This window comes from Siniperca chuatsi, linkage group LG2 (assembly GCF_020085105.1).
Source record: "Siniperca chuatsi isolate FFG_IHB_CAS linkage group LG2, ASM2008510v1, whole genome shotgun sequence".
Taxonomy (NCBI): Eukaryota; Metazoa; Chordata; class Actinopteri; order Centrarchiformes; family Sinipercidae; genus Siniperca; species Siniperca chuatsi.
In genome coordinates, this window is record NC_058043.1 from 5,285,688 (window position 1) to 5,308,282 (window position 22,595).

The following is a 22,595-nucleotide window of genomic DNA, read 5'->3' on the forward strand; positions in this document are numbered from 1 at the left end:
CATCTTCTGTATAATTTGACCTTTCCCATCCCCCAACCCACTGCAGTGCTGGTCCCGCCTCCAGTACAAACCTCTCAGTATGTCTTCATTATCTACAGCAGAACAAGGTACTGCTACTTAAGGAGGGATAAAAGAAGAGACAGAGAGGGGGATAAAAGGAGGTTTGGAGGAAGAGAAAAACGTATACAGAGAGAGAAACAGAGACAAGGGAAACAGAGACAGCGAGAGAGACGAAGTGAAACAAGGCAAAAAAGAAGATACTTTGAGAAAAAAAAAGAACAAAATCAGAGGTGAAGTGTGGAAAAAGGGAGGGTGGAGAAGAAAGGAGAGTGGTGACTTGTGGACCAAAGAGGCAGAGAAATAAAGACGAGTAGCGAGAAAGAAAAAAAAGGGGGGGGTGGGGGGGGGGAATAGAGCGGCACACTATAGAAACGAGAGAAAGCAAGAAACTGAGAGCGTAACAGACTGAAAGCTGGCCCAGGAACCACAGGTAAGGCGAACAGAATTTTTTATGCTATCTTGTCATGTTAGAACAGTTCCAGGAAATTGGTTGAGCGATGGAAAGGCACGGCGAGACACAACATACTTCCTGTATGGTCCTCATGCTTTAATCTTGTATGTCACAGAAAATAAAGCAGAATTTAGTGGAAATCATCCTCTGTGAGCTTGTTAAAAAAATCCTCAACAGTTTTTCCCTATGTGCCAGCTGCTTTGAGAAGATTTCCCCAGCTGTGGCCTGTAAAGTGCAGTGGGTGCAATGTACATTACACGGTTAAACTAAAAATCTAGGCCCAGTGATGAAAAACAAATTAGTCAGTAATGAGCTGAAATGAAGCACTTTTGTTCAATGTCTCCAATATGTGAATCGATTCCGTGATGTGACTTTGAGTGTTTCGATGCGTTAATGCTCAATCACTGAGAAAAAACTGGAACAAGGTCGATCAGGTTGTAAATTGTAACTGAGCACCGTAACCGTTTACATAAACCTATGCTGTAAATGTCAGTTGAAGTAAATTCATTTCTTCACATTTGTATTTACCTTCACTACAACATGTGCAGTAATAATATCAGAAAACACAAGCGGATTTTTCCTGATTGTTTGAAGGAAAGCGTCAACGCTGTTAGGGCTCCATCTGTCGACTACACGTTCTTGGTCCATTATCAGCAAGCTTAAGGTATCAGTGTGTCAACAGCCTCAAAATGAATAAATAAAGGGGGAAAAGAAAAGCGGTTATACTTGCATGCTGGTTTAAAGTCAATTTAAAGGAGTCAGCAGAGTTTTAGCAGCAACAGCATGTTGTTATTCAACATCAGATTTCTGATCAGAGATAAGAACCTGCTTTAAGTTCTGGACACAAGTCGAAGCTGTTGCACTGAAAAACTTGTGTCATCAACACGCATTATATTCATAGCACAATATAACATGTATATATAATATTTCATATTTTATATTTTATTAGAAGTGTATTTATACACCACAAATATGTAATAATTTATTTTATGACCTGTAACCTCTGTAAAACTGCAGCCAAAAGTTTTACAGCAAGTCAGTATAAAAGTCAATAAAACATTGTGTGCTTCATATCCAGTAGAAGTTTTATTGATGATATGATATGATTTTGCAGAGCTCATCTCTTGATTTCCGCACGCTGATTTAGATCTCGATTAAATGAGAAAATGTTTTTTCAGTTTAGAGAAAACAATGCCGCATAATACTTAAAATCATCTTGAGATCATCGTGCATGAGTTACATATCTGTATACATTTACCTTTTCCGTAAGAGATGACTTATAGGTTCAGATAACAGCAGTTAAAACTCTTTGGATACTACGCTTGGATACGATATTTACATCGTGTGACATTTTACGAGCTGTAAGTATAATTCATAATGTAACAGTTGTCATTCATTGTTGTTAGAATTTGTATAATCTGTCTGTAATATAAAACAATAATTAAGGATTTAGCTGTAAAACATCAGTGTTATAAAGTAGTAATTGTAAATATATAATTAAATGCATAATAATGAATAAAAATAGTGATATATTGTACATATGGCTTGATTAACAATAACGTCACTAAAGAGTCTTAAACACCATGTGAAATTTTATTGTTGGTGCCTGCTGTAAACCTGTGTTACATGATGTTTTTGTTATCATGAGGAATTCTGGGTAAACAGCACAATTTCAATCAGCAACTTGATGGTTGATTGAAGTCGTCCCTCAGAAATTTGATCACCGCTTTTCATCTATGCTCTCATCCTCCTGAGGCAAAAATAAAAATCAGAAGGCGGCATCATCCAGGCATTTATCTGTTATCAACACACCAGATGACAAACATGTTTAAAATTTGCTGTTACTAGCTGATACAAAAAGTGCAACTTAAGCTTCGATTTCCAAATTGGCATCTAACAAGGAGGATTCAGAGGATCAGAACGCCCTGAGAATAGATATGATCTTCCGCTGACATTTCAACAATTATGTCCAGATGTGAAACACTTACTTAGCACTGCGTCTTACTCTTTCTGCTGTACAAAATTCAGTCAAAAGTCAGTCTGTCATGTAAGGACACTTTGCATCCTTTACTGTGATCACGCTTATCATCCTGGAAATGAGCGTCCTGTAAGCGGTAATGCCTGAGATTTTCAGTGTTTTCATTTTGTTACCATCTCTGGTGTTTCTCTGGTAATTTAGCCTTTTCATAGGATTCGTTGACAATGAAAAAATCGAGGCAACAAGTAGTGTATTGTTGTGTAATATTTCCACTGAAAATGTCTCAATTATGAGCCACACACAAGCATGGTGGATTGGCCCACTTGTTGTAAACGGGCCAGTGTCGTTAGCATGTCAACTAACTGGCTAGTTGTTCAGTGTTAATTAGTAATCATTAAAACCTTTTGCAGAGGGTTATTTCGTAGTCGGCCCACTTGTTCTGATGTGCTTCACGGTCACACCTTCATACAGTCATGGGAAACGCTAACACAGGCTAGCTGTGTCCGTTGAGCAGATGGCTGATGGGTCACAAGTGTGACATTTTATGTGGCCAGCGCTATTTAATGGTAGATGCATTGGAAATATGGAACGATAGATGCTCCACACAGTGTGACAAAAGTTCATGATGTCGATGAAATCAAGTGGAAACAGCAGCAATACATTCATCACTCCAGTTGTACTTCTATCTTTTCTGTTTCTATCACTTTCTTTTCCCTGTGTTCCACTCCTCGCTGTTGTGACTTTTATCCGTTTCTTCTTCCACTGGTGTTTCCAAACACGCTGTGACAGAATAGAAAATGAGACATATTGTATCTCAAGGAAACTCTCTGTTAACTGTTGGCACTGATACTATTGTCTTGTAGTGTCTGGTTATGCGTTATGGCATGAAAGGAATGAAAAATAGTCTATATCACATTACTTTATGAGATGAAACTCCTTCAGTTGTTGTTTTATTTTTAAAATTGTGTCCAACTCAGAGCTACCCCGTGGAGTGTGTTTGAAATCCTGCATGGGAGAAATTAAATATCAAGACTTTGTAGAGTAAGATGCCTGCTTTAATATGCTGGGTGTCATGAAGGAAAACATGACTGTGACATGTTGTTGTAATCCTTGAAGTCATTATTTAAGGGATAATTTACAGCGAGCTGTCATTATTGCGAAATGATTCTAGACCTCTAGATTCTAGATTCTAGTCCTGCATCACCCTGTCAGAGTTAATTTCACAATAATGACCGGCTCGCTGTACATTATCCCGCTTATTACACGGATACTTACTAAAGAAATCAATAATTTGAAACCAAATATTGATTTAATTTAAAAATTATTTTGAAACTTTTTTTTTGCCACAGGACTTCTTTCTGCAGATTGATATGATTGGACTCCAGAGTCTATGATCAGATCTGCACCGAACCGTAGCAAAAATCAGTTATTCATAGCAGCGGTCTGATCTTCAGAAATAACAGACTGTAGAATGCCGAAATTGATAATAATCAGAATTGTGAAATAAGGTATCTTAAGTTCTAGCACATTTACATTAAAAAAACAGCAGCATTTTTAAGTATTTAAGTATTACAAGGGAACATCAGAACATGTTTGATCAACTTTTTTGTGGAAAGCTATTACAGAAGGAAACTACTTTTTCCCAAGTACTTTGTTGATTACAATAAATTTTGTCTACCTGTAGAACCACTAACAGATGGTGAGCAGTGTGGAGCAGCCCCAGATGTCATGACATTAAAACTACTGTCAGGCTGATTTATCCTCCTGGAGTCGTCCCCCCCAAATCTGCCAGAAGTCTCTCGTCCTTCCTTTAAAACTGCCTCACTGACCAACTGAGATAACTGATGGAGAAAACCTCCACAGATTCCTGGATGTGAACAAAAAGCAAAGGTCAAGTCACACAGAAGTATTATCCAGGCTTTGACCTTTGACCCCTTCTCCAGTGCTTTCTTGGATTGTAAATCAGGAGATCTAGAGCTTTGCCCTGTGGTCTGTGGAGTGAATATAATTTATTTTTTATAGATTTTTATGTTTCATTTCATTTACAGTCTTACCTAATTGGCAATGCTAGTCCCTAGATGGGTTTTTTTAAAAAAAACAGATATCATTTGCAATAAAAATTATACATTAAATTAGACAATACAGGGACAGAAAATAAAAATTACAATTAGCATACTATAAAAATCAATAAAATCTTGAAATACACCTAACTGTCTTCAATCACCATTTGAACATGGATTTAAACTGATTATCATTTTGATCCATTTTGAGTTCTGTGACAAAACAGTTCCACATATCAACAGTTTGTCTAAAGTGGTTTTATGAGCTGAGTTAACTTTGAGTTGTGAGCTCGTAGTGCTGGACATTCAACACTTAACACAGCAGACTAATAATAAAACCATCACCTAAATATAACATCGAAAAATACACAAAATACCATAAATATAAAATGTAAGGTAAAAACTAAATATACCTGAAAGTGCCAATGGTTTACAACACAAGAGTCAAATAACCTAAACATATTAGAATATGAAAAATGTCACCAATAATTACAAACAAAACAATAAGCTAAAAACAGCCTCACTGAATGTATTTCTCTTAAGCCGCTTACATTCAAAATTTTGTTGTATCTTTCTCCTTCCAGACAGTATTTCCTCAAAGAAGGGAGACAATGAGAGAATCATTTTCAGCAATATCCACAACAATATTTGGTTAAGCTGAACTTTTTAATTTGAAGAAAGCGATGAGAGGAATGGCCAGAATTTTAGATACAGACTTAATTATTTTTTCTAATGCATTCGTTTTAGCACTCGTCAGGCTGCTAAACCAAATTGTGACAGAGAAGGTTAGCACACTTTCCACAACTCTTGTAAAACTGGACAACAGTTTCCCTTCAAATCCAAATTATTAGAACTTTCACAAAAAAAAAAAAAAATACAATCTCTGATGAGACAACTTCAAGATTTTGTAAACATTGCTTTCCCATTTAAGGTAAATGAAATCCAAGAAATGCCAAGAAATGTACACACATTTTCAGCTGGTTTTCTGGCTGAAAAAATGAAAGACTTTAAATTTCTGAAAAGGCATTTTACAGTCCCCCAGCGATGCGCCCTGAATAACTGAGACAGAAACTTTCAGTGTCACTGAACACCTCAGGTTCAGGACATATTCATAGATACTGTACATTATTATTTACTGTTTGCTTGTTTTGCTAATATTAAATTAAGTTATTAAAAGCTCCATCAATCAATATTTTTATTCAAGCATGACTGTAATGTGAAAGGGGTCGAAGTATCACCTACTCTGCAGCGGTACTGAGCTTCTACCCTGTTCTAGCTCATTGTTTTGGTTTTACGGAACATTTACTGTACGTTAAGTCTCACCGCTCAACCTGTTTCCAGCAGCAGCCAGCTGTTTTCACCAAACAAGCTCCGTGCTGGTGACAAATGGCACAAGCTTGACAAAAGCTTTATATTCAGTAGGTTCATGGAGCTGAACACATGGATCAACAGTGAGAAAGTGGATTATGTTGCTGGAGGGTTTTATAAAGTTTCTATGGACATTTCGACATTTTTTTAGTGCTTGGCTGTGAAACTGTATTGTCGCAGGAATCCATTGTAACTGCTGTAAATCTAAGCAGACTACAGCTGCCGTCCTCCATGAAGGCGCAAGATATAAACGTTTAATTAAATTTAAGTTTTATGATTAATGTTCATTTCTAATGTCGTCTCTTTAGGAGAATATTAACAAAATAAAAACATAGATTAATTTATTATTTACCCATACAGAGGAGTACTGTAGTCTTCCTCTCAGGCTGCCTAGTCCCCATTAACCTTCACCTCTATGTAGCCTGAGAGGCAAAAGACAGAGCTAAAAAAATAGTAACAATTATAGGCGACTCAGATGAACGAATTAACACATTTAAATCTTCTCTCATCTGGATTTCAGCAGCTGGTCTGTCTGAGGAGGCAAATCAAACTGAAACTGTGAAAGTGTGGAGGGACAAAACAAAGATTTTGAAGACAAGGGGACATGTGCCCGTTTCTTGTGCCGTTTTTTAAAGGCGCTGAGAAACGACCTATTTTGTTGTTTAGGTATGAGCACTTAGCGTGCACTTCCTTTAAAATGTATTTACACTGCAATACTTGTTAGGTCACAAAGTTAATCATTAAAATGTAGAAACATTATAATTTTCAGAAACTGGCTGATATCACTGTTTTAATTGTTTTGTGTCACCACTGACCCAATAGTTCTGTTTCTGATTACCAATGCGTTTGTTTTAAAAAATCATGGAAATATTACTTGTGTTTTCATTTTTTAAATAAATGTATTTAAGCTTATTTAGCTCAGTTTCACTCACAGCTTTTAAGATGTTCATTTCTGTTGTTATGAAAAGAAAACCAAACTTGTTGTGAAATATTGCAGGTCGACGTGTGTTTTCCTGCTGTTTCTGATACTTTTTTTAAAACCAGATTTTAGAAAAGCAAAGGAAATAAAGCAGGCCTGTGTGTGTGTGGAGCCAGCATCCTCTGTAACAGAGAAGATCAATTTAAAAAGGAACCCCATGCATTTATTGCCAACTTCCATGGTGATGGAAATTACTGAAAATTATTTCAAAATGAGAACCAGGCCGCTGGGGCGCTCTGATGTTATTCTTCCTCCAGTTCCACCACAGTTTCCTAGACACGTTTCTTCAGAAAATGTGAGTGTGAGTGTGTGTGTGTTCGAACAGACAAAGTACAGAGATCCTTGGATTAATTTCTACCCGGTGCAAGTCAGATGTTTTGTCTTGGTGGGGCCAGAAAAAACACGTCTGACCACCTTTGATGTAAGAACTGGTTTCTTGGTCAGAATGTCTGGTAAAATAACATTTTATTTTGTATATGGACTTTATACAGATTATGTATTTTTTAAATTACTCATGTATTTACCTCTTTATAACTGATGTTCAGCAACTTATGTGCATGTTTAAATGTTTTTATTTTGATTCCTATTATTAGTAATAGTATTAGAATCATTACACCAGTATGAAAACTGCTGTTTGATGGTGAGAGCCAAATACTTAGAGATGTTGAAACTGATACCATCTGTTTGGTTGTTCTACTGTCAAGGTCTGTGATCACCTTCTTTCTTCACTGTAATCTAATAAAAGTGCACCTAATCTAATGAGAGCATTTATGTACCCCTTTAGCACAGCTGCAATCATTTTTTCCCCTTTAAATTGACAACACATAATCAGGGCAAATGATTGCCATTTTACAAATAATGATGATTTACAGTAATTAGGGGAAACATTGACCCATCACTATGTACTCTCTGTATTTCACACTACTAATAAAGGAATGAGGAATTAGTCCTCCACTTTTCCTCTGAAAACCACATACTATAGTTTATTTACTGTTAAGGTTTTGCGATTTTCAAATCAGCTGAATCACATATATTTTGGATTATTAGAATTATACTGTTTTTGCCAAAAGCAGTTTTTTTGTGCGACTGGTGTATATGTGTGTGTGTGTGTGTTTGTGTTTCATGCGCAGTGCAAAAGACCTAGTCCTGTGTAACGTAAAAATATGTTTGTTGTCAGTGTGTGCAATCATGTGTGTGTTGATCAGTTAATGGCTACATACATTACATAAAGTCCTCAATGTGTGACAAAACAAAATGGTCAAGAGGTCAAATGAAGAGCTGTTGAGTGTTGAGTAGAAATGCCTGAAGTAACATTCAGTCATTTATAGTTGCTTTCCAAATGATGTAGAGAGGCATGAAATGTTTGTGTGATTGAAGTATTCTAAAATACATTTAGTTGGGATTTTGCTGTAAAACTAGTATTTTGTTTTTCTTTTCTATCAAAGTCAAATGGAAGAAATATTTTTCACACTTAATGTTTGAATAGTAGGCTGTCAAATTCATGTGCAAATCCAGTCACATCACATGTAATACATATTCACGAGTGAGGACCCCACCATCAGTGAATTTACTATTATTATTTCAAAGTATTACTTTTTTTAAGCTTGGGACATGAAATTTAAGTTTGATGTCCAGATGGGACCAAAGATCAGGAAAACAGCCAGACAAGGAAGATCTGGACAGATTGAGATGTTACAAAATTATGATCGTCTTATCCAAAAAATTCTACTTAACAGCCACAGAGCTGTAATTATTAACAACAACAAAAAGAGTCACCAAGTGTAGAAACTAAATATGCAGCAATAATAACTTTTGCCATTCAACCACCACAGAAAGAGGACTATTTTTTTAATATTATTAACTCATCAGTAATTAATCTTCAGTAATAACATGTCATAGTACAGTAACAAAGAATAGTGCAGCATATTAAAAGATGTGAGTAAACTGCACTTTACAGGTTTACAGCTTTTACAGCTCTCCATTCAGCACCACATAATCACTACACAGTGACAGCAGGATTTTTTACTTGAGAAACACAATAAGAGAATCATTTTATTTTTCTGACCTTGCAGCTGTCCCACAGTTGTCCGCTTGGTGCCGCCTGAAGTGACAGAGAGTAACAGTGGAACAGTTTTTTTGGATCACAAATTGCAACTTTCACATAGTCACACAGTCTTGAGAGTCATTTTAGATGATCAGGGGTGTTTTCTTATGTTGTTTGTTTCCTGTCCTGGATTTTCTTGCTGGCAGCATGATACACTCTTGTATCTCCCTTAAAGTTTGACAAAGACTGCATTTTGCTGTGAAATATCAGCTTTCCAAAACAATATTTCTCATCATTGCTCCACTTCTTGTTGAATGTCCAAATGTGTTTATTCTCAGGGGACTCCTCCTTTAGTCCTTCATCAAGGTCTTCCTTGTAGCTCATTTTCAGCTGGTTTGTCCTGCATGTGTGCTACTGCATATATACCTTTTCAACAGCGTTTCTGTGGTCGTGCCCATGACGTGATTGAATTATCATAGTGAATATTGGATTTTAAATCTATTTACACCTGTATTGTAACGTGATTAAAAGTTTTACAAAAAAATGGAAAGCTTTCCAAGCTTTTCATCACACATCTTTTGATCTTTTGTAGCACATGTCCATGTGGTCCAGATCAGAAGTGAAATGAGACTCCCTGCAGCTTTTTGCTCTTCAAACTAATTAGAAAATATCACATTAAGTTGAGATTGAGAAGAAACTCCTCTGATGAATCGAGCCTAAGATTTTCTCTAGTCACATAAACAGATTTTGAACATCCAAGTAAGCATTAATTTGGTGATTTGTAGGTTGAAAGCTGCATAGATAAAAGACTATATTTCAACATGTAGTTAGGCTCTACTTCATACTGAAATATAGTCATTTAAATAATAATAATAATAATGATAAAACAACTGTTAGGAATTATATGGTATTATTTATTTTATTCTCCCTGCACTGTTTTACAGTCTGCATCTCATATCTGGACAGCAGCATGTAGAGCGACTAGACTTTTGACTTCATATATTGCTCACACATCTGCTCATTTTTGTTGCTTGTTAACTTCCCCACTGAGTTTTCTCACTGATTCACCTCTTTAAATCATTCCGCTTTGAAATGATCAGTGCACTAAAGTGTGCTTTCCAAAACCTCATGATAAACAGCCACTCCTGTTTCTCCACTCCTGATCCTCTGGTGACGCTTTAAAGTCGAACCAGACGCTGGGAAGGAGACGTCTCAAGGTGGACTGAGCTGCTATTTCACAAATATAATGTGTTTGACATTCTTGCTCAAAGCTTCCACTGCTTTCAAAGGAACTGCTTAATGCTTAAAGTGATACTCCACCCAAAATCACTTTTTTGAGTATCAAACACTTGAACCCCTGTGGGCTTTAGAAGTGCTGTAGAGTTTTGTTATTTCTTGTTTCACAAAGAACAGTGGGTTACACCTTACTTGGATAGTCCGCCTACAGATTCTAAAGTTTATAGGGTATTTGTAACATTTTAACAGCTTATTAGTTGAGATTCAATTAAACAATTAAACAGTTTAATAAATAAGGGTTTGGTTAGGTTTAGGCACAAACATTTTCATGAATTGTCACATACTTTATTAATCTGTTAAACATCTAAAGACAACAGCAAAACAGTTGAAATGTTACAAATACTCTATAACCTGTATAATCCTCTGTAGACGGACTATCCAAGTAAAGTGTTGCCAAATAGTGACTGTGGTCAGCTTGTATTCATGTCAGTTACAATTGATTCCAAAATTCTCATGGATGAAAAATGAATCAAAATGTTAAATCCCTTAGGTGAATAAATACTTAAATGACATACGACACCTTTGAACTCCATATGTCAATGCTGCAACATTTTCCCAATGTACTGACTCTTGTCAGGAATTGCAACTTGTGAATTTCTTTCAGTTTTTTGGATAATATCAGACTGATACTGATGCTAATTATTAGATTACTGCATCCCTACCATTAATCATCACTACTGTAGATGTCACATGGCAAACATATGTTATTTATCTACCCCCCCATTTACTGTCTGTCATCTTGTATCTCTATTAACTGTGGAGCTTGCATTTGCATTTGTGCAGCTGCAGTTTTTCAGATGATTTTGCTGGTGTCTCCTTTGTTAGCTGCAGAAATTATTGTGAGGGTGGGTGGGCAGAGAGTCTGAATATTGTGTTTCACATAAAAAGAGCAAGACCAAAAAGCAAGATATCAATGTGTTTTTGGACCCTCTGCTTGTATAAGAGAAAAAACTGCAAAACTGCAATACCCTTCCCCTAATATCCCAAAATAACTGTAATAATTGTAATTGTAATAACAGTATTGGTAAAACTTATTTCACCATGAATTATTAGTGGACTAAAACCATGACAACTCAGAGTTGAGACCAGGAGGCAGAGTTGCAGTCCTACACGCTTCTCTGCGCTTCCAGAGCAGTTACCCACCCAAAACTCCTTACTGATGGTGTCTGCCTCCGACCATTTAAATTAATAAAATCAAAAGTTAATAGAAGAGGAGTTATACATAAAAACCTAAACAAAAATGCTGAAATAGCACAACAAAATAGGACAATTAAATGTGGACTCCTAAACATCAGATCTCTGTCATCTAAAGCTGTACTTAATTTTAATAATACTGACTAATTTTGTTTTACTTTTATTGGCTGGGTCATGGAGAATACGTTTGCTTAAATGAATCCACTCCGCCCAGTCACATTAATGCTCACATTCCTCGAGGCTCCGGCCAAGGAGATGGAGTTGCAGCCATCTTCGACTCAAGCCTATTAATCAACCCTAAACCTAAACTTATTATACTTATTATTACCTAAACTTGTTATAACTCATTCGAAAGCCTTTTCTTAGTCTTTCACACCCAACCTGGAAAACACGCAGACAATTCTATTTGTCACAGTGTACTGCACTCCTGGTCATTATTTTGAATTTTTATCTGAGTTCTCAGTTTTTATCAAGTTTAGTCCTTAAAACAGATAAATTATTAAATATAAATTGTTGTAGGTGATTTCAATATTCAATATTCATTGCGTTTATCTCATTATTAGATTCACCTGGCTTGTTTTAACCACACTCTTGACCTTGTTCTGGTAAATGGCATTGAAATTGAACATTTAATCTATTTAATTTAGTCTTTCCACAGAATCCTTCATTATTGGACCATTATTTAATGACTTTTGAACTCCTATTATTGGACTACATGCCATTAGGCCAAATCTCCTACTCTAGATGTCTATCTGATAGTGCTGTAGCTAAATTTAAGGAAGTGATTCTGTCTACATTTAATTCGGTGCTATGTCTCAATATAACAGGGAACTCCTATGCTAATTTCAGCACCTCCCAAATTGACCATCTTGTTGATAGTGCTGCAGGCTCACTGCAAATGACACTTGATTCTATCACCCCTCTAAAAAAGAAGATAATAAAACAAAGAAGGTTAGCTTCATGGTATAACCCCCAAACCCGCAAATTAAAGCAAACATTGCGAAAACTTGAAAGGAAATGGAAAATTAAACCTTCTTAAAAAGCCCACTCTTGATCCAGGGGTTTTAGCCAAATATAGACCTAAACTTAGTTCTAACTCATTCGAAAGCCTTTTTCTTAGTCTTTCACACCCAACCTGTAAAACACAACAGACAATTCTATTTGTATTAACAATATATATTGTGTACCACACTCCTGGTCATTATTTTTTATCTGAATTATCAGTTTTTATCAAGTTTAGTCCTTAAAACAGATGAAGTAATCTTAATAGTCTGGCCATCATATCTTAAAGATCTCATAATACCATATTACCCCACTAGAACACTGCGCTCCCAGGATGCAGGATTACTTGTGGTTCCTAGAGTCTCCAAAAGTAGATTGGGAGCCAGAGCCTTCAGTTATCAAGCTCCTCTCCTGTGGAATCAGATCCCTTAGTTATGCTGCTATAGGCCTAGACAGCCGGGAGACTTCCCATGATGCACCTCTTTCCTCTCTCCTCCTCTCCCTCTCCATCTGTATGCATTTTTATCCCATTACTGCATGTTACTAACTCGACATCTTCTCTCTCCCATAGTTTTGTGCTTTCTCGTTTCTCTCCTCTCTCCTTCTGTCGCTTTTAGCTTTCCTGCCGGAGCTGCAGAGACTGGATCTGTGGTTGTGGGCCACCTGCTGGAGCTGCCCGACAACTGCTACTACAGTTGTTGATCTGTGGTCCTATAGCTGGGCAATTACTATTCTACTATCTAAAAATAGTAAAACCTAAAACCCCTCTCTGTCTCTCTCTGTCTCTCTCTCTCTCTCAAAATCTAACACAGCAGCGGCGGATGGCCGCCCACCATTGAGTCTGGTTCTGTCCGACAAGTCTGTCTTGACCTGCTCTATAGGAAAAGTGCAATGAGATAACTTCTTGAATTGGATATCTAACCTTCCCTTTCTCTAAGATCCTTGAGAAAGCAGTTGCCAATCAGTTGTGTGACTTTCTAAATAACAATGGTTTGTTTGAGGATTTTCAGTCAGGATTTAGAATGCATCATAGCACAGAGACAGCACTGGTGAAAATTACAAATGACCCTTTAATTGCATCAGACAATTGACTTGTCTCTGCACTTGTCTCGTTAGATCTTAGGGCTGCATTTGATACCAGAAACTGGAACATTCAATTGGCATTAAAGGAACCGCATTAAGCAGGTTTAAATCATATATTTCAGATCGATCTCAGTTTGTACATGTTAACGGTAAGTCCTCTGTGCACGCCAAAGTTAGTCACGGAGTTCCACAAGGTTCTGTGCTTGGACCGATTCTATTCACCTATATGCTTCCTTTAGGCAATATTATTAGGAAACACTCCATAATCTTTCATTGTTGTGCAGATGACACCCAATTATATCTATCGATCAAGCCAGATGAAACCGGTTAGTTAAACTTCAAGCATGCTTTAAAGACATAAAAATCTGGATGACCTGCAATTTTCTGATGTTAAACTCTGACAAAACTGACGTTATTGTACCTGGCCCCAAACACCTCAGAGACACATTATCTAAAGATATAGTTGCTCAAGATGGCATTTCCCTGGCCTCTAGCACCACCGTAAGGAACCTCGGAGTTATCTTTGATCAAGATTTATCCTTTAACTCCTACATGAAACAAACTTCAAGGCCTGCCTTCTTTCACCTACGTAACATTGCAAAAATCCGGCACATCCTGTCTCAAAATGATGCCGAAAAACTAGCCCATGCATTTGTTACTTCCAGGCTGTGCTATTGCAATTCCTTATTATCAGGCTGCCCAAATGAGTCCCTTAAGTTGATCCAGAATGTTGCAGCACGTGTACTGACAAGAACTAGGAATATATTAGCTTCTCTGCACCAATATTAGCTTCTCTGCACTGGCTCCCTGTAAAATTCTTCTACTCACCTATAAAGCTCTTAATGGTCGGCTTGGGTGAGTCCTGAACCATCCTTTAGTTATGCTGCTATATGCCTAGACTGCCGGGAGACTTCTCATACACCTCTTTCCTCCTCTCCCTCTGTATGCATTTTTATCCCATTAATGCATGTTACTAACTCAACATCTTCTCTCTCCCGTAGTTTTGTGCTTTCTTGTTTCTCTCCTCTCTCCTTCTGTTGCTTTAAGCAGGTATTTCTGCTGGAGCTGCAGAGACTGGATCTGTGGTTGTGGACCACCTGCAGCCCCTGTGTTCCTGCTCAACAACTGCTACTACAGTTGTTGTTATTGGCTTTGTTACTATTATTGTCATTATTATTTCTATGATTATCATTCCTATTATTATTACTTTATTAATATTAATATTACCACTACCATTACATTATTACTATTTTTAAAATTCTAGGTGGAATTTGCATTGTGCTTCACTCTCCCCCACCCCTCTTCTCTCTCTCTGCCTCTGCCTCTCTCTCTCAAAACCCAACACGGCAGCGGCAGATGGCCGCCCACCATTGAGTCTGGTTCTGCCCGAGGTTTCTGCCTGTTAAAAGGAAATTTTTCCTTGCCACTGTCGCCAAGTGCTTACTCATGATGGGATTTGTTGGGTCTCTGTAAATAATACTATAAAAGTACGGTCTAGACCTGCTCTTCTAGGAAAAGTGCAATGAGATAACTTCTGTTATGAATTTGTGCTATTTTAATAAAATTGAATTGAAAGACTAAAAGAGGCAAAGCATACAAAATTATGTCCATGTTGATTTCGGTTAATTTCTGCCCATCTTCTATGCATTCATTTCTGTCTTTTTTCAGCACCTTTTAAAATGTCCATACCCCACATGCATGGTATCATTTTTTTCAGCACATACTCAGCTTTAAGTCTGACTTATCATTTTGTCAGTTTATCAAAGTAAAGCTGCCAGGAACCTACAATACAAGTACAATGATGCATGTGTCTATAAAAATAATTTACAAATCTTTAGTGATGATCACCCAAAATATTATTATAGAACAATTCAAGGTTGGAAAAAATATTGTTTCACTATTTATACACACAAATATAGCAAAAAAGTAAGAAATAAAACTATAGTATATTTACATGTAAAATTATTTTATCCCAACTCGTTGTTGTGGCTTTTTCAGGTCTGTGTATGCCTTTGTAAATCATTGAAAATATTAATAATTCACAATTTAAAAAAATATTTAAAAAAATGTTTTATGGTGTACAGACATAAAGATACTGTTTGTAATTAGCACTTTCTACTGGTTTTCTCAGCTTCTTACATGATATATAAATAAGGTTCATGTTTGCATTCAATACATGTTCAGTATTCAAAGGTGAATAGACAACCAAGGGTACATCATAGTGGAACAATGGTTTTCAGAATGGCCTGCAAAGTGCACATTCTTCTCATTTTGAATAAAGAGCTACTAATAAATAAATGGTTATTACTGCCACTGAATGAGCAACACTGTTTCACGCCACTTAACAAAGCACTGATTGCCACACCTATCCTTCAAATTTCTTCAGGTTTTAAATGGTTTTAAAGGTTACATTATTTTGTCTACCCTCTTGTAATATAATTCAAAACAAGGATGGATTGCAGCCAACAAGCCAGTAACCAAACAAGATTAAATACAGTCTCTACAACATCCTGTTGTGAGGAAAATAATAAACAAGAGACGAGATTTAACAACTAAACACTAGATTAAGTTCTAATCATAGATACATATAATCATGAAGATCACTGGTGCTGAGACTCACTGAACAGAATATATGGTGTTCCAACAGTCTGAAACAGCAGAAAAACAGGTGAAAGAAATAACACACTACCTGGCTGAACCTTTTTATTGGCCTTAAAGTGGTAACCCTGCCCAGCAGATCAAACTACACTTCCTACAGTGCTGTGGCCCTCTGCTAACCTAATCCCACAGTTATTATTATTAATTAGCATTTGGTCAGTGTGAGAAAGGCAGCACTGACGCTTTGTGGCCAGTTTATTTTTCAGTTGGGGTTCTAGTGCAGCCTGAAAAACATTTATTATTATTTTTTTCTGTATATTTTGGCATTAAAAGGAAAACTGGATAAAACCATGTAATATACCCCCATTGCAGAGATAATATTTGACTCATATGTGAGATAACACATTGGATTATAATAACGCAAACAACTGGGGGAGAGCAGACCCAGATGAATGACTCCCAATTCATTTATAAGCACATATACACACAAACTGGCATTACAGTAAATTAGCATAGTAGTGATGGTAAAACATGCAGGTAACAGCGTGTGACACTGTTTTCATACTTTGGAGTTAATGATATTGGTCTTGTTTAGCAAAATGGCTCTTCAGTAACATCGAGGGGCAGCTGTGACATCTACAAAGTCACATTTTAAAAGCATATTGGCATATTGAGAGTGGACTAGTTGACAGTTAGCTGTGTAATTCAGTACAGTACTGGAGAGTAACCTAGGTTGGATGTCCTAACAATGACTGATGTTACTAAAGTTTACAAGGTGACAAGTAGTGCCACCGCTCAAGCTAGCAATAACTAGTAAAGTTAGCATGCTCACATTTAAAGTTTCATCTTTGTATTTTATTGCACTAGAAATTGACAGCCAGCAAGATGATGTAGCTTACAGTGAGATACCTGTTGGAGTGAGTAACTTCAATAATGTGGCTATTTGAATGTTTTAAAAGAGAAAATAATTTCCAAATGTAAAACAACAAATGCGGGCCAAGCAAAGTAGTCCAAATGTCCAGCAACATCTTCCAGCTCCTCCTGGAGGATCCTGAGGCATTCCCAAGGCAGATAAGATATATAATCCCTGGGTTTCCTGTACTATCAGTTGGGTGTGCCCGGAAAACCTCCAAAGGGCAGTGCCCAGGAGTCATTCTTATCAGATGCCAGAAACCGCTTCTGGCTCTTTTTGATGTAAAGATGCACCAGCTCTTCTCTGAGCTCTCTCCAGATGTTCCTTACCCTATCTCTATGGGTGAGCCCAGACACACTGCGGAGGAAACACATTTTGGCAGCTTGTATCTGCAATCTCATTCTTTTCATGACAATAGGTGAGGGTTGGAATTACGGATCATAATCATCAAAGGAGAAAATTTTTATAGCTTTTTTAGGCAAGAGAACTAAACATTAGGAATCATTAGGAATTAGGTCATCAGTTAACCTGCAATCATAGGCCTGAGCTCTGTGGGTGCTGAGGAGTTTGAGCATTCCCAAAATTTCCTGCCAGTTGGAAATGTGAAATCAGATCGGATATTACGGTCATAATAAAATAAACAATCACATGATGTATGATTTAAAGTTGCAGTTATTGCCAGCACAAGACAACCAAAGCAGAAACTATTGCCAGTTTTCAGCAGCTGCACCCAAGATCAAGATCAGTGTCAATTTCTACAGTGTCTGTGGCAGCCTGTGGCAGCCTGCAGGCAGCAACATTGATGACATCAGTCACAATATTGACTGTAGCAGCAATGTCACCAGAAAATAAATGTCAAGGAGAAGGAGAACTTTATAGCAAACAAGAACACATAGTTATCTACAACAAGAATTGTTTTATATTTGCAAAGAAGTCTCAGGGCCTGGTTATTTTTTCAACAAAACACCACCTGGCATTTATTAAGTGGATTTTGCAGATGGCAACACACATTGGAACAATTAAAAAAGCAGCAGAAGTCAGACTGTCACTGTAAACCTGCTTCAAAATTCCAAGTAAACAAATGGTTTGATGTAATACTGAGGGCAGGTAAGCAGAGAGACATGCAGGTGACAAGACATTTGGTCTTTATTGTAAATTTTAAATAATCAAATCAAACAACTTGAAATGGGTGTGATATGAGGCTACAGACAAACAATATTATGTTTGATGTCGGTCCACCACTTTGGTCCAAACTGTAATATCTGTAGCAACCCACAAAGGCTGTAGAAAGACAGTAGAAGACAGTAGAATGTTTGGTTTGGTATAAATGAGTCACACAAAGTCAGCCTTGTGTTGGGGAATGCTGGTTAAACAAGGTTCTTGGTGGAATCAGTTGACACATAAAATCAGTCAGTCAATTCATTGATGAGTCAGTAATGGTAACTTTAGTGGTGCCAGTTTTCAATTTCAATTTTCAATTTTATTTATACAGCACTAGTTCATAACAAAAGTTGTCTCATTGCACTTTTCCTATAGAGCAGGTACCGTACTCTTTATAATATTAACCTTTCATATTATCTCATATTATCTCTTCATATTTCTTCGTATTTCTTGTTAGCAGCATCCTCTACGTAACTTTGTGTTCATCTATTCCATTAACCCAGTCCTCTATTTTTAGCTATGTTAGCAGCGTGGTGCTAGGAATAGGAATGTTGGTCTGTCATTTGGTTGGTTGGTCCAATAATTTGGTCCAGACTGAAATATCGCAACAACCATTGGATGGATCGCCATGCAATTTTGTACAATTATCCATTGTGCCCAGAAGATGAAGCCTACTGACTATGGTGATCCCCTGACTTTTCATCACATGCGACCATGAGGTTAACATTTGTGGTTTTGAGTGAAATGTATTGACGACTGTTGGATGGATTGGCATGAAATCTGGTACAGACATTCATGTTCTCCCGGGGATGAATCCTAATGATGTGGGTGATCACTTATTTTTTCATCTAGTGACATCAGGTCAAACATTTATTTGTCCAATACTTAGTTTTATGACCAAATACCTCCAAAACTAATGGCATTCCCATCAGCCTCAGCTGTACTTGTGTTTAATCCCAATTAGCAAATGCTAACATACTTCAAAGATGCTTAATATGGTAAACTTTTCTCTTCATCAGCATGTTAACATTGTCATTGTGAGAATGTTACCATCCTGACATTAGCACTCACTCGCTAATTTAAGAAAAGTTAATATACTTTAAGTGTATGTTTTTTAATTCCTGCTGATTAAGCTTCATCCTTGCCAGAGCAAACATTAATTCTAAGTACCCACTGTTGTTACTTTTGTTCCAGAGAAAGATGCATGCCTTCCTGTTACTTAGCTGCTTTGTCCTCGCTGCGACAGAGTACTTCCTTGGCTCTGCCCACATGATCCCTGAAGAGAAACTTTCCACCAATAGAGTTGTTGTATCTAATGCTCTGTCTCAAAACCTTGAGATGGGCTCACCTCCTGTGGTTATTGTAGGTAAGTTTTCAAGTTTAAACTTCAGTGTTTTCACTTTGTTTGTAAAGTCACAGTCCAGATTGAATAGTACTGTTTAAATGTCTCAAATTTTTAGAATTCATTTAATTCATAATGTGTCATTTGTAATGTTCCTGGTCATGTTTATATTATACTGGCCATGGTGTTTCCTGATGAGACACAAATGCACAAGGCTGCAATCCAGACCAGCTGATAGTCGTGGAATCAAATTGCTTTATTGAAAGACCAAGCATATTGGTAGCAAACCAGAACTTGTTCAAATGTAACTAATGTACTCAAAATGCAAGACAGCTGGTGAGCTAACTAGAGAAACTAAACTGTGGCAAACTAAACTGTGGCAGGCTAACTTCCACCACAAATGTATTCATACAGTCAATCACTTAACAAGTGTCTTTGTGAGATTGGATGTTGTGCACTCTGGGACAGGCTTGTAGGATGTCAAACAGAATATCTCGCACTGTGATTTTATATAAGTGAATTATCGCTTATCAATTCAGTACCATTCATCTATATTTTCTAATGTTCTGTTTCAGAATTGCCTAAATCAGCGAAAAAGAACAAGAAAACAAAGAAACAAAAAAAGGTATGACCAAAGAAAAAATGTTTTGACAGTGTGTGATGACGATTTATTCAGAAATCATGCTAGATGTATTTCTTGCAAAATGATTAGATAATACACAGTATGAGTACATCAATATGTTCCTTGTGTCACAAAATAATCTCAACTCAAAAGGTCCATGCACTAGCTTTTTCTAATCTTTCAGCTGCTTCTCATAGTCCTGATCACGTCTTGACCATAAGATGCAATTGAAAACTTAAAAGAAGCGGACCTTTTGAGCTGAGATTATCTTATCACACATACTGTTGCCAAAGCCAAGAATTAACTACCATGGTCAAAACACATCTACTATTCTCTCACAATCTGGCTATACCAGCATTTTCACTCAAAACACATTAATATTTCCATCTTTTTCTAAACTAATTTTCTCTATTGTCACATACTGGAGTTATATGTATATATTTATCTTTATCTTATCTGCTTTATCTTTTTTTATTGCTTGCTGTTCCAACAAGAGCAGCAAACTGCTCTTACAGTATGATCTCATGTATTGTAACTGCTTCTCTTCTCTCTCTCTCTCTCTCTCTCTCTCTCTCTCTCTCTCTCTGTTTCTCTCAGAACAAATTCAGTGTGAAGAAGCGCCCTCCTCCTCCTGCTGACTGCATTCCCTTGTGGGGAAGCTGTAAATCTCCAGGCAATGTGTGCTGTGATTTCTGTGCCTTCTGCCAGTGTCGGCTCTTCAGAACTGTCTGTTTCTGCCGAATGGGCAACCCTCGCTGCTGAACAGCCAGCTGCAGCCCAACCTAGCTCCAAGCTAACAAAACAAAACTTCATGCTAAAGCAAACCACTTGAACACTGTGAGAGGTGAATCACTTCTAGTGTTTGGTTTGTAACTTTGCCTAAAATTCACTGCATGAAAGCACTTTATCACAGAGGACTGCACCACAGTGAACTTTCCTAAAATCTTACAGGGTGTTCTGCTTATAGCACTGCTATACAACTCACAAATAAACGTTTACTTTGAGCTTTTAGCATACATAAATAGGATATGGTTGCTCAAAAATTTTATATTTTGCTTTATTTTTACACAGAAATACATTAATATGCAGTATCATACTTATATTATTATAATAATATTTTATGAAGCCTTGCACGATTAAAGTCGTTGTACTACATTTTATATAACAGTGTTATTGTTTTATTTAGTGTCTAGACCACAGGACCAATATCAAGTATTTTATTTTATCTTAGCTGTTAACTGGAATTCCCCACCAAAGTGATATGAATTAACATATATTTAAAGGATTAGGTGTTGACAAATCCCAGGAAAAGACCAAAAAAGACTAACAATGTGTTAGTCTGTGTGTCAGTCTTTCCATACTTTGACTTCCTCAACAAGTCCATTGGTTCCTAACTGAGACATATATCTTTAAAAACTTATATAAAATATATAGTTTCATTTCTAAAAAAAAAAAAGCTCAGTATTTCCCAAACAACTAGACACTGTAGTTGTTTGCAAACGTTACTCAAATAGGAGATGTGTCTAGAGTGTGTCTTAAGTTTCTCCAAGAACATTTTCTTTTTACCTCTCCATCATTTATTATCTTGAATCAGTGCTTTAACTTTCTTATCTGTGTTTTGTTACTGAGGAAAATAAATTCAGCTCAGGAGTCAGCTCTATCAGTTTCAAATCACCGCCGGACTGTTGGGCAGATAACAAACATATTTCCTGGGACCTTCAGGCTGTGATTTCCATTAAGTCATTGCTACATTAATATAAACACATGGGTTTTCACATTCCCTTAGGAGATCAATAAGAAAGAATAATGAGATGTTAGTGGGAACTGTCAACACGTCGTCATACCTAAACGACAGAATAGGTCGATTGCCAATGACTCCCAAAACTACATACAGTGGTGTGAAAAAGTCTTTGCCCCCTTCCTGATTTCTTATTTTTTTGCATGTTTGTCACACTTAAATGTTTCAGATCATCAAACAAATTTTAATATTAGTCAAAGATAACACAAGTAAACACAAAATGCAGTTTTTAAATGAAGGTGTTATTATTAAGGGAAAACAAAATCCAAACCTACATGGCCCTGTGTGAAAAGTGATTGCCCCACCTGTTGAAACATAACTGTGGTTTATCACACCTGAGTTCAATTTCTCTAGCCACACCCAGGCCTGATTACTGCAACACCTGTTCTCAATCAAGAAATCACTTAAATAGGACCTGCCTGACAAAGTGAAGTAGACCAAAAGATCTTCAAAAGCTAGACATTATGCAGAGATCCAAAGAAATTCAGGAACAAATGAAAAGAAAGTAATTGAGCTCTATCAGTCTGGAAAATGTTATGAAGCCATTTCTAAAGCTTTGGGACTCCCGTGAACCACAGTGAGAGCCATTATCCACAAATGGGAAAACATGGAACAGTGGTGAACCTTCCCGGGAGTGGCCGGCCGA

At 37.0% G+C, this 22,595-nt stretch overlaps 1 protein-coding gene across 1 annotated transcript; it reads left to right on the top strand.

The window, feature by feature from the left end:
* The first annotated feature begins 85 nt into the window (after positions 1–85).
* Positions 86–21,311, top strand: asip1 (agouti signaling protein 1). The gene is made up of 4 exons (XM_044209792.1): positions 86–490; positions 19,382–19,553; positions 20,105–20,154; positions 20,749–21,311. The coding sequence occupies exons 2-4, from the start codon at positions 19,388–19,390 to the stop codon at positions 20,911–20,913; spliced, it is 381 nt and encodes a 126-aa protein (XP_044065727.1). The 5' UTR covers positions 86–490; positions 19,382–19,387; the 3' UTR covers positions 20,914–21,311.
* Positions 21,312–22,595: the final 1,284 nt, after the last annotated feature.

What these genes read in the sequence shown, in the direction of transcription:
- asip1 (XM_044209792.1), top strand. Translation starts at nt 19,388, where the DNA reads ATGCATGCCTTCCTGTTACTTAGCTGCTTTGTCCTCGCTGCGACAGAG. An exon ending in ACCTCCTGTGGTTATTGTAG is followed by an intron (nt 19,554 to 20,104) that starts GTAAGTTTTCAA and finishes GTTCTGTTTCAG; the next exon opens with AATTGCCTAAATCAGCGAAA. An exon ending in AAACAAAGAAACAAAAAAAG is followed by an intron (nt 20,155 to 20,748) that starts GTATGACCAAAG and finishes TGTTTCTCTCAG; the next exon opens with AACAAATTCAGTGTGAAGAA.